General features: G+C 54.3%; 1 protein-coding gene across 1 annotated transcript; it reads right to left on the bottom strand.

Moving 5' to 3' along the window:
• Positions 1 to 3,807: 3,807 nt before the first annotated feature.
• Positions 3,808 to 12,115, bottom strand: IHH (Indian hedgehog signaling molecule). The gene is made up of 3 exons (XM_043995749.1): positions 11,310 to 12,115; positions 7,625 to 7,886; positions 3,808 to 5,504 (listed from the first exon to the last, which is right to left on the bottom strand). Exons 1-3 carry the CDS (start codon positions 11,622 to 11,624, stop codon positions 4,846 to 4,848), a joined length of 1,236 nt encoding a protein of 411 aa, XP_043851684.1. The 5' UTR covers positions 11,625 to 12,115; the 3' UTR covers positions 3,808 to 4,845.
• Between the last annotated feature and the right edge of the window lie 548 nt (positions 12,116 to 12,663).

Below are 12,663 nucleotides of genomic sequence, written 5' to 3'. Positions count from 1 at the left end.
GGAAACTAGAGTCAGGAGGACCTGAGTTCAAATCCCAGCCTCAGACACTAACTATGCGACCCTGGGAAAATAATTTAATCCTGTTTGCCTCAGTTTCCTCATCTGTCAAATGAGCTGGAGATGGAAATGGCAAACCATTTCATTATCTTTTTTTTAATTTCATTATCTTTTAAAAAATTTTTGTTTATTTATTTATTTAAAGTTTTGAGTTCCAAATTCTATCCTTCTCTTATTCCCTCCCTCCCTCCCCTCCCCCCTCCCTGAGATGGTGAGCAATCAGATATAGATTATACATGCGCAATTATATAAAACATAACCATATTAGTCATTTTATATAAAAAGACAAGTAAAAAAAGAAGAAAATGCAAAGTAGCATGCTTCAGTCTGTGTTCATTCAATATCAGTTCTTTCTCTGGAGGTGGATAGTATGCTTTATCATTAGTCCTTTGGGATTGTCTTGGATCATTGTATTGCTTAGAGTAGTTAAGTTATTCACAATTGCTCACAGAACACTAATGCTGTCACTGTGCACAATGTTCTCATGGTTCCTATTACTTCGCTATACATCAGTTCATATGAGTCTTTCCAGGTTTTTCCAAAATCATCCTGCTCAACATTTCCCACAGGACAATAATATTCCACCGCAATCACACACCACAGCTTTTTCAGTCATTCCCCAACTGATGGACATTCGCTCCATCTTCAATTCTTAGCCACCACAAAGAGTTGCCATAAATATTTTTGTACAATTTTTTCCTTTTCTATTTTTCACAGTTAACTGTTTCCCTCCATCCTATTCCTTTCCCTATGATATTTACTCTATTATCTATCTTCTTTCACCCTATCTCTCCTCAAAAGGGATTTGCTTCTGTCTGCCCCCTCCCCCACTCTGCTCTCCCTTCTTTCACCCCTCCCTCCTACTTTCTACTTTCTACTCCTACTCCCTTCCCCACCTACTTTCCTGAAGGGTTAGATAGATTACTCCACCCAACTGAGTGTGTATATTAATCCCTCCTTGAGTCAACTCTGATGAGATTAAGGTCTTTGAGCCAATTCTGATGACCACTCCACAGTATTTTTGCCAAGAAAACCCCAAATGAGGTCACAGAGAGTTGGACAGAACTGAACAAGTCACTGTCCATAATCTGCTTTTGGCACGGGACTGTGGCACAGGGAACCCACTGAAGCAACTAAATCTCATATTTCTGTTCCATTTATTCCCAGTAGAAGGAAAGTGGGATCTAGCTGGGATGGGGGGGAGGGGGGAGTGACAAAAGGGAAGAGAACAAGTAGTCTTGAAGATTCCAAGGTTTTGATTCTCTCTTCACTTAGGAAAACTAGCTGAGAACCAACTACCAGAATCACAGAGCATTGGCGATGGAAAGGACTTAAGAAGCCAGCTGGTCCTTGACATATTTGAACAAGGATGAAAATTGTCACAGTGTCTGGCTGTGACATTCAGAGAAGAGGGATTTTCCTGATATAACCTATTATACTTCTGTCTGTTCTTATTTCATTGTGTGATCATTTCATGCTAATTTTCCCATGTTCCTCTGAATTTCTCATATTTGTCATTTCCTCCTGCAAATTAGCATTCCATATCATTCACATTCCAGTGTTTTCTGCAATCCCCCAATCAATGGGCACTCATTTTATTTCCAAATCTATGGACCATGAAGAATGATACTATAAATATTTTAGCTTGTTTCCATCTCTGATTTCCCTGAGGTTAGACACCTGTAGTGGGATGGTTAGATCAAAAGATATAGACAATTTAATCACTTTTGTCACTTTTCTTGCATGATTCCAAATTGATATCCAGAATGGTTAGAACCAATTCCACTTTGGGATAGCACTGTGTTAGAAGGTCTTCCTGCTATTAGAAAGCATATGAAAGAAGGAAAGAAAGAAAGACAGACAGACAGGAAGGAAGGAAGGAAGAATACCTCCCCAAAGCATCCATCCCACTGATCAGAGAATTAGACCTTGCAGGTACCTTAGACACTGGTTAGTCTAGCCTCCTCATTTTCCAAAGGAGGAGAGGCTGTGGCTTGCCCAAGATGACAACGTAATAAATAGCAGTCAGGATTTGAACCCAGGGCCTCTGCATCCAAATTTAAGACTTTCCTACTGTACTATAGTGTTCATTATTCTGCCCTTGCTCACATGATATGGCATTCACACTATCTCAATTTTCTCCAGGCTAACTATTCCCAGTTTCTTCAACTATCCTCATATGGTATGGCCAGTTCACTCACTATCTTGGTCCTGTTCCTCAGCATGTTTGACGTTTGATCAAAAGCCAGGGTGCACAGAAATGAACACAGTAGCCCATATATCATCAGACTCATCATCTCCCTCACTCTGAACTCCAAAGTCTCTCTTCATTAAGCCTAGGATCCGACTCTCATGCCACATGGTTGACTCAGGTTGACCTTGTAATCCACTAAAATCCCACCTCCATTATATTCCCACTCTCCTTCCCAACCTAGACTTCTGATCCCTCTATGTTCTCAACCTTGTTTGCTTGCATGTCCAGCAAAGCCAGAGAAGTTATTTAGCACAGTGCTTAATATGTAAAAAATTCTAAGTGTTTTTATTCATTAATCAATTTTCCCTTCTTTCTTTCCTTCTTTCCTTCCCTCCTTTCTGCCTTCCTACCTTCTTTCCTACCTTCCTTCCCTCCTTCCTACCTCCCTACCCCCTTTCCTGCCTTCCTGCTTCATTCAGTCAGGGCTAGGGCAAACTGATCCATTATCCTGGATTTGAAGATTTTTTTCATGCCTTCAAACTCCTCAACCTCAGTTGCTTTCAGATGCTCCTCCATTCCCAACAAAGACTCTTTGGGGGCCGTCATAGGAGGAGAGTGGTCAAGCTGAAACTTCCAGGATGCCTCCTTTCTTCTCTGGCACTCACCAGTGAGAAAGCACAAGGGCATGAGAACTAATAGTGTCATATGGGGGTAACCTAGAATCAAACCAGACCAGAGAGAGCATCCAGCATAGCATCCTTATTTGACAGGTACTCAACAGGATTGGGTGAGAGAGAAGAGGGGTGGGAGAACAGGTCCATAAACTCTAACTAGACATTGTCTTCTTGGAGAAATAATTTATCTTTGTTATGGAAATGGGACCCAGGCCCATCCCTGGTCTAGGATGAATGGAATCCCTAAGGAGGGGTGCAGAAAAAGGCAGTGTCTACTCCTCTGAGTCATAAACAAATATACACACGTGTACACATATACATATATCCACACATGTGTATATACATACAGATAGATAGATAGATAGATAGATAGATAGATAGATAGATAGATAGATAGATAGATAGATAGATAGATAGATGATAGATGGATATAAAATATACTGTTTCTCCCACCTGACTCATAGGTTCCTCGTGAGGAAAGCATTTTGTGAACCTTAGAGCCCTCCAGTGAGCTTTTATTGCAGGACTAGCCCTAGACTAAGGCAGGATGCCAAACCCTAAATAGGGCTCACACAAGAAATAGAAATAGATCCGTAGAAGGTTAAGTTGTAGAAGGAAAAATGAATCAAGTCAGGGATATCCCCTAACTCTAATATCTCCTGGTAGCTTTTCCCTTTGCCATTGTTAGCTGTATTAAGCACCCGGTGGAGTCTGAAAGATCACAAGGAGACCACGCGGTAGTGAAGATGTAAAATGCCGATTGCAATGCTTCACTACATTATTCACCCGGCTGTTGTGAGGAAAACACTGGCTAGATAGACCTCTGTAGCCATGCGAGAATGTGAATTTGGGGGCAAAGGACCTGCCCACATCACCGTTGAATCAATTTATTGGTCTCATTACAATGACCCTGCCCCATTGTTGTGACATCTTAAATAACGTTTATTACAAAAGAGAGAGAAGACAAAAATGCTTCAAAACCGCCCCCACGGACCTCCCCCTCCGCGCCAATAAATAAGAAGGGGGGGGACACGACTGGAGGAGGGGGTGTAGTGGGGGGAGACCTAGATGGGGAAGGAATTGGGCTTAGTCCGGGAGCCGGTGCTCCTCATCCCCATCTCACATTGTGGGGAACCTTCCTCCTCCACGCAGTCCGGGCTGGGCTGAAAGACGAATCTGCCGCTCTCCCCCACCACACACATGCACACACGCACTTTCTGGGGCTCCCCAAATATTCTTCTCGTTCTTTGGGTTCCGTAGGTCTTTCGTGGGGAATGGCTCGGGTGCCCCAATCCTATTGGCTAGATCACAGGGTTCCGGTTGCTTTAAAGAACTCTATCCACCAATAACTAGAGTCTTTGGGGGCTCTACGGGAGTGTGTTGGTGAGAAGTTTCAAGTCCCTGTGGCTGAGTGAAGAACTTCCGAGAGTTTTCTTTCCATTTGCCCAGGAACTTATTACCTTCTTCTTCACCCTGCTCTTGGGAAATCTAGCAGCATCAAGGAAGGCGCACCTTAACCCAAGGGTGAGGACCCGGGACTGGAAGCCTGAGGCCTCAGAGTCAGTGAAGGGGGGAGGGGCGTTGCTTATTGGTTGGGAGCGATGCGAGCAATAAGCCAAGGTCTCAAAAGGCTTCCTGACAGCTATTTTTGTTCTGTGAGTAGAAGCCGGACACCTAACTTAACCCACACCCACTGTTTTCGTGACAGGTTGGGAGAGAACCTTGAGCCACTCACTTTAGTGTTGTGTGACCTGTCTCCCCGATGACCAAGTCGGTTTTCCCTCCTCCAACCCCCTCCCCATGCTCCTTCACCATCTACTAGGACTAGAGTCCTCCTGGCTAAGGGATAGAGGGGTTTGAGGTGGGGGAGGTTTCACGCCCAGCATGGTGGGTTGGGGGCAAATGGGGATGGGACACTGTTCAGCTGCCCATCCCTGTCATTCCCAAGGGATGGAAACTGTCTTCATCCAGCAAGAGGCGCCCCAGGCGGTAAAGCAGCTGAGGGTACCAATGTACACCCTCTCCTGGGGTCCTGCTGCCCCATGACAGACTATGGTAGAGACGAAGAGGCCAGAAAGCCAGCTGAGCCAGACGCTGCTCAGCCACAGCTGCGAAACAGGAGGCCACGACATCTTCAACCACCAGCGTCCCGTGCTTCGTAAGAGGGGCATAGGCCCCTGGGGCTGTTCGAGTGGAAACAGCTGCCACCCTGGCAGGCTGCAGCCCTGGCACCCCTGCCACCAGCACGTACTGGCCAGGTTGCACCTGACTGGCAAAGGTAGCCCGAAAGCCAGTAGCAGGTTCTGTGTGATTATCTGCCGTGAAGAGCAGGTGCGCTGGTGTAAGCGCCAGGCGCCGGGGCGGATCCAGGGTCTCTATGACGCGGAAGGCCCTCTGAATGGCCGGCTCCCGATCCAGGAAGATGAGCACGTCACTGAAGGTTGGGCTCCCATCCTCCCCCATGGCCAGTACCCGGTCCCCTGGCTGCAAGGCAGACAGGGCCACTCGAGCCCCGTTTTCCAGGCGAACCCTGGCTCCTGCTGGGAAACAGCCGCCAGTCTTGGCTGCAGCTGAGTGTTCTGTGGGAAGAATGGACAGGGTAGGGAGACTTGGTTATTGTCATGGATTTCCGATTCCTAGCCTTGCCACAGCTCACGCATAGAGAGGCGGCCGTCTAGTTGCTAGAGACCCCGGACCTTTATTCCCACCTCAGCCTTTAACCTGGTTCCATTTCTTCCATCCTCCATGCAGACCTGACTTCATCAGTGTCAGTCTCAAACCCAGCCCTGGCTTTACCTCATTCCATCCCCATTCATTCTGGGAACACAACGTGCAACAAAACCAAACCCCAGAAAAGTTCACCCCCATCTTAAGAACGGTGACAGGAAATGGGGGAAGGAGGGGAAGGGAAGCAGAATCAGGATGGAAGGAGAAGGTTTTCCTTAAGCTCAAGGGCCCTTCTGTAACATTGAGATCCAGGGTATCTCTGCAAAACTGAAGGGAGGAGGGGCAGGCAGCTAGGTGGCACAGTGGATAGAGCACCGGCCCTGGATTCAGGAAGACCTGAGTTCAAATCCGACTTCAGACACTTGACATTTACTAGCTGTGTGACCCTGGGCAAGTCACTTAACCCCAATTGCCTCACCAAAAAACCCCCCAAAAACAAACAACCTGAAGGGAGGAAGAAAAGCCTGGTGATATGGGGAAGAAGTGGGAAGAAGGAAAGGAATAGATGTGGCTCTTCTAGATCCCCACTCTGGCATAGAATATCATTTCCATTCTCTATCTCACCCCTGATTCAAATACTGCCCACTTCCCAGACAAAAACAGCCTTCCCTTGGAGTTTTTCCTGCTCTTTTCCTGCCTTGGTTGTGCTTGGAGTGTCTGTGGAGGATATAGGTCCAGGTGGGGAGAGGAGCAGAGTACAGACCACAAGTCTGTACGTTAGCAGCCATCTTCAAGTCACTACAAATCATAAAGGTCACTGAGTTCCAGTTCACATAAACAGAGTCAGTGTGCAGGCTCAATGCATTGGGTGCAGTGTGAGATTAATGGCTGAGTCAAGGTTAATGAGCTGAATCAGTGTAGGATCCGGGCTAACAGAAATGTGTGATATCTGTATGTGAGGTCAGGGTGGCCAAGATTAAGGGGAAAGAGCGAATGAATGGATGTAGAGTTAGCTAGGAACAGTATGGGTTGAGAGCAGGGTGATGGGAGGCTCAGCGTAGGGCTTCATGTTAATGTATTCCCACTATCAGTAGGAGACTGATGTGGAGAGTTGGCATGCTCAGAGATCCACGTGCTGAGCTAAAAGTATGAAGGTCCTGGTGTGGCCGGTTTGTGGGCTCGGAGTATAGTGTTACTGTGCAGGGCCAGTGGGGGATGGGGGTCAGTAGGAAGAACCAGTAGTGTAGGTAATAAGTGTGTATACTCTCCAAACGGGCACTATGTAAAGTCAGTGTGGGGCACTGATGCTGCAAGACCCCAATTCTAGCCAATTCTGATCGACAAGGCAGCCATTTCAGGAAAATCCACTTTATTAATTCCACGCTGCCCAATCTGGCTCTCGTTCTTTGCTTGGCCCCAAATCGGCCAGCGTCAGGGCTTGGGGGTCGCCTGCGCCCCCTTGGGTAGAGAGCTACACAGTAGGAGGGGGGCCCTGACCTGCATGGTGGCATACAGAAATCCCCTCCAAGCTCCCAACCTCCAAAGGATCTGGGGTCCGGTTCTATACAGCACAAATCCCAGCTCCCCAAACACAAGGTGCCTCAGGCAAACACCGTCCCCATCTGCACCCCGGTTTCAACACCTCCACTCTCCAGCCCACAGGGTTGGGCACTGAGTGGTTCTGCCAGCCCCTGGCTCCCTCCATCCGTCCAGCTCGTTTTGGTCTTGCTCCTCGTCCCGGCGCGGCTTGGGGGGTGTTGGGCCCATCCTGAAGGGTGGCTTTGGGTCGTGGCCCCAGGCTCGGGGCAGGGGCACTGAACCCACCACTCTAGAGTGCAGGCTATCAGGCTACCAAGCAAGGGACGGCCAAGTGGTCACAAGCAGAGGCAAGGGGGCGGTATCAACGTCCTGCTGAGGGCCATTGTGCCTTGTTTCTCCACCCACCCCCTTTTCACCATCTCGGTTCATTCGGACCGGCCCCTGCCCTGTCCTCGGCCCCGCCCCTCCCGGGCCCAGTCTCCCGAAGGCTCACCGGACTTGACCGAGCAGTGTACATGCGCCTTGGACTCGTAGTAGACCCAGTCGAAGCCGGCCTCCACTGCCAGCCTTGCCAGGAGCCCATACTTGTTCCGGTCGCGGTCAGACGTGGTAATGTCCACGGCGCGACCCTCGTAGTGCAGCGACTCCTCAGAGTGGTGGCCGTCTTCGTCCCAGCCTTCCGTCACCCGCAGCTTCACGCCTGGCCACTGGTTCATCACCGAGATGGCCAACGAGTTCAGACGGTCCTTGCAGCGCTGCGAGGGGAGAGAGGGAGGAAAGTGGGGGGATCAGGAGATGCAGGTGGGATCCCGACTCAGCAAAAGCGCTGTCTGGTTATGGGGGGTGAGGAGGAAGGGCAGAAAGGGCTGAAAGCTCAGTTCAGGCGGCCCAGATGCCGGATCGTTCCAGGGAAGAAGCGGCTCTTTACCCCTAATTTGATGTCGTCTCCTGCCTTGCCTCACTTGGGTCTAACCGCACTTGCGCCCCAGTGCCTTCGGCTTTAGCCACAGCGCCTGCAGCTCGGTGCAGGAAGACTTGTGAGTCGGTGAAGAATAGAGGGAGCGAGGTTCAGGGGTCAAAAGGCAGAGATCAGGACTCCGGAGACGGAGAGGGTCCGGAGACGGAGAGGGGGGAAACTGGACATTCCCAATAAGAGAAGACTGGGGATAAGGAGCACGTGTTCTGGCTTGCAGGCCAACTCTGCGAAACCGGACAAGCCCGACTCCCTCGGCCACGACCTCCCAACTTTGTCCCCTCCTGCGAAAGCAGATGAATGAGAGAACCCCTTTCCATTTCTGATCCCAAAACTCCACCAGGATGAATCCCGTACCTTAGGATTCTACTTCCCGAGCGGCCCTGTTTCTGAACGAACGGCACCCCCGGCTTCTAGCTCCCAGACCTAAACCCTGCCTCCCAGGGCTCTTAAGAGCAGGAAACCCCAGGACCTTGTGTTCCCCGGCTAAGCAGGATCAACTCCAGTTTCGAGTGGGAAACCCTGTTTTTCCTCCTCTTCTGCTTCCAAGCCCATAGCTCCCTGTCAGCCCTCGCACGTGCAAGTCTCGATCTTTTTGTTCTCCCTTATATCGCCAGGGACCTTGGCTTCTGGGGCTTCGTGCCCCTTCCCCGTCCCAACCCCGCCGGGCCCAAAGGGAGAGGGGTACGAGTTGCTAGGACAAGCCAGAACGGGACAGGAAAGGGGTGCAGGGACCACTATGCCCAGCAGGTGTCACCGCAGCCTCAGGGCTGGAAGTACCGCTAAGGGTGGGATTGTCGAGGCCATGGCAGGTGTAGAGAGAGCACCCTGGTTGGGCAAAGGGTCCACACACCTGGCCCAACATCTCGGCCCTTGAATCGCCCCCCGCCCCGAGCTGCAGCCGAACTCTTGTACCCTGGGTACTGTGAGAGTATCAGGGTACGTCCTTCGGGTCAGAGAGACATACCGACCATCTCTCCTTCTTTGGTTCTTTCTCCCCGTCCCCACCTGCAGATCTGAAGGCAGGGACCCGGAAAGTTGACCACGGCTCTGGAGTGGTCGGATTGGGAAAACATCGAGTCGGGAGGTAAAAGGAGCACAGCTACCCCCCTTGAGGCCTAAGGCTGTTGAAGCTGGGGTGTGGGGAAGGAGAGAGAACTGGATAGTGGAGAGCAATAGATTGACAGCCTCAGCGGAGGACCGAGTCCTCAGCGCGCCTTCAGCACCTTGGTGAGGGGCGGGGGTCACAAGCATTACCCCGCCGGATAGAGACGGGAAAGGAGAAATGGATTCCTCGGTGCAGCTCAGAATAGTGACCCAGGTAGCTGGCCCCACTCCCCAAACCCCTGGAACCCGGAGGCTGGATTGGAGGGGAGGGACCGTAGGGATGAGCTGGAGCCGTCACTGACTCCCTTGTGCCTGCAATCCCGGAGCTTGGGAACAAGGAAATACAGAATACTGACGCTTCCAAAGGACCTGAAGGCAAATGGTGATAACTAAGGGGGCAGGAGACGAAGGATGGGGGAAGATGAACGAATAGGGAACATATCCGAGACTCCCCGACCCAGGAAGGGGAGCACAACATCCTTGGTTTATAGATCTGAACTTATTCTTCCCTTTAATGGGGCGAGGGCAACGAAGCCGAGCCTCACAGACCCTTGGACTCCTCGGGTCGGGAGTCAACAGCGGCAAACCTTTGTGGGGTGGGGGCAGGGACGGCGGTGAAAAGAACTGGGTGAGGTGGGGTGAGCAAGGCAGAGAGAGCAACGGCTTCTGGAAGAACTTAGATGGCGGGTTTGCAGGCAGGCTCCGAGCAGCTTTTCTCCTGGGCTTCTGCTGTCCCGGCCCAGGTGCTTACTCCCTTTAGAAGGGGTCTTTCCCCTATTTCTTTCCCCTCCCGAATAAACCTCTGGATCTCCGACCTCTCTTCCCCAGCCTATTTCTGCTACCTCCTCGGGCCGGACAGGCCGCTTCCTTCTCTAGGGCCGAAGCTAAGCGCTGTCAATGATTGTCGAGCCCGCCGCCGGGATCCTTATCTGCATTCCTCAGAGCCGGGCCTGCTAGCAGCCAACCTTCGGCCTCAGAAATAAGGGCCTGCCCGGCACTACGACAATCCATAGCTAAAGCGCAGATGTTGGGCGTGGGGGGTGGCGGTGGTCCTCTAAGGAGCCACGGGGACAGCAGACTGGGCACTCCCGGGTGAATGCTGAGGCTAGAAGTGAGCGGGAGTCCTCTCCAGTTAAACAGCCTGGCTTAAGGCAAGTTTGCTCCGGCCAGCTCGGGGACCCACTCCTATCCCACTCGGGTTCTACGCTCTGTAGCTACAGGACTCCGGAGGTCCGGAACACTTGTGTCAGCTCCCCTTCTAACTTCCCCAAGCACCCTGGCCCCTTCACATCCGAGACCGCTTCTCGAGCTCCATCCCTCCTACTCAACTCCTCTAGCCAAGTCCCGACGTTGGCCACAGTTCTGCTTTGGGTCTCGGTGTCAGGAACAGTGACTCTCCACATGTAGCGTGAGCCCCCACAGCCCCACTCAGCCTCTGGATTCCAGGGACAGCTCCCCCACCTCCCCTTCCTGATTCAGTACTCGCGCAACTCATCTTCTGCTGCTTGGTTTCCCCAAGTCCCTGCGCTCAAGCCCCAGACACGTCTCCGACTTGGCTTGGACTCAACTCCAGGAGCGGCCGGCGCAGAAGACTGCTAGGATGTTGTAGAGGAAGCCCTGTCCCCGCGCTCCTAGCCGCGTGGCTCCGGGGACCAGAGAGGGTTGGGTTCAGGAGTTAAGTGCGCAGCCCCGGGCCGAATGGAGAACTAAGCTGGGAGAAACTCTGTAGATCCCCGCGACAGGGAGACGTCCGAGGTGTCCCCGGGTCAGAGTCGCTTCGGACACTCTCCCACCGTACCCCCACCCCCGGGCTATTCCGTCTGGTCTATCCCACCTTGATCCCAGGCCCTGGAACTCCGGGCGGCCTGGCGTGCACCTGCTCCAGTCTGAGCCCCAGGAATTCCTCCGGGAAACTGGGAGGTTAGGAGCCCGGCGTGGGGCACGAGCCGGCCCGACGGAGGCCAAAGGGGGCAGGGCGGACCAGTGTGGGCAGGTGCCAAGGGGGCGGGCCGGGCAGCCTGGAAGAAGGTGCCAGCCAGGTCGGGTCGGCTGGGCCGCCGGGCGCTGGCGGTGTCAGCAGCGGGCAGGTCGCACTCACCTGGGTCATGAGACGGTCGGCGCCCGTGTTCTCCTCGTCCTTGAAGATGATGTCGGGATTGTAGTTGGGGGTGAGCTCCTTGAAGCGCTCGGAGCTCCGCGCGATCTTGCCTTCGTAGCGCCCGCTGGCGCCCAGAGTCTTCTCGGGCACGTTGGGGCTGAACTGCTTGTAGGCTAGTGGCACCAGCTTTCGCGGCGGCCGGCGGCGGCTTCCCACCACCCGGCCCGGCCCGCAGCCCCATGCCGCCGGCGCCAGCAGCAGCAGCAGCAGTAGCAGCGAGAGCCGGAGTCGGGGCCGGAGCCGGGCCGGAGACATGGCCGGGAGCCCCGGGGGAGCGGCCGAGGGCGCCGGGTGGGCGGGCGGGGGCGCTGCCGGGCGCTCAGGCGTTGGAGTGGCGCTGAGGGGCTCCGGGCGGGAGCGCCATCGGCGGGGGCGGGACGGAGCTCTGCTGGGTGGTGGGGGACTGGGGCCCAGGGCCCGGGCTGGTGGCGGCGCTCTGTCCCCCTCGGCGCCTCGGCTCTGAGCTGCCCAGCCCGCCGGCCGCCAATAAATAGGCCGGCCCGTTTGTTTTGGCAACGCGGCGGCGGCGGGGGGCGGCGGGACTGCGGGCCGGTGGGGCTGGGCTGGGCTGGGCTGGTCGGACCGGCGGGCTGGCCGGGGCCCGCGGTTTGCACCCCGGCCCGGCGGTCAGGCGACTCGGGCAGAGCGGGAGCTGCTGCCGTCTGCGGCGCGGCCCGGGGCCGAGTGAGAGGGGAAATGGAAGAGATCCGGGCTCGGGCCCCGCGCAGACCGCACCCTATCCATGTCCCTGCCTCCCGCCCGCTCCCCAGCGAACCTGCGACAGGGGCAGCCGCAGCCTCCTCCCCCTCGGGCGGGCGGCCCCAGGCACTAGCCCTTGCCCCGATCCACGGCCGCCCGCCCGCTGCCCTCTGTGCCCCCTGCACCTCCCGGGCTCGCCCTCCCCGCCCGCCGGGACCCGCCCCGCCCCGCCCCGGCCTCGCCTCTGGGCTCAGCCAAGCTGCAGGGGGCTGGGGCTGGGGCGGGGGGGGGGGGGGGGCGGGACCCTGCCAAAGCGCAAATCTCCCGGGCAGGAGGTCTCACCCCACGTTGACCGCAGCCCTCGGCGCGGCCGGACGGGAGGGGCAGGGGACAGTGGCTGAACCGCACAGCCGCCCACGATGTTCCCTGCGGGGAGACAGAAGAAAGACCCGGGGAGGTCATCGACACCCCGGCGCTGCACCTCGGACCTCGATACCTCCATACAGCTCAGTTTAGTATTCCTGTTCTCTCTTACAAGCTCTGCTTCGTCCCTCAGCTCTCTCCGATCTGACCCCCGGATTTTTGTCTTTCTATT

Source organism: Dromiciops gliroides, chromosome 3, assembly GCF_019393635.1.
Source record: "Dromiciops gliroides isolate mDroGli1 chromosome 3, mDroGli1.pri, whole genome shotgun sequence".
Classification (NCBI taxonomy): Eukaryota; Metazoa; Chordata; class Mammalia; order Microbiotheria; family Microbiotheriidae; genus Dromiciops; species Dromiciops gliroides.
Note: the sequence above shows the minus strand (reverse complement) of the source record. Positions and strands in the feature narration are given on the sequence as shown.

Coding starts and splice junctions, on each gene's coding strand:
- IHH (XM_043995749.1), bottom strand. CDS start 11,624: ATGTCTCCGGCCCGGCTCCGGCCCCGACTCCGGCTCTCGCTGCTACTG. Junction 7,887..11,309: donor CCGACCGTCTCATGACCCAG/GTGAGTGCGACC, acceptor CTCCCCTCGCAG/CGCTGCAAGGACCGTCTGAA. Junction 5,505..7,624: donor ACACTGCTCGGTCAAGTCCG/GTGAGCCTTCGG, acceptor TTCTTCCCACAG/AACACTCAGCTGCAGCCAAG.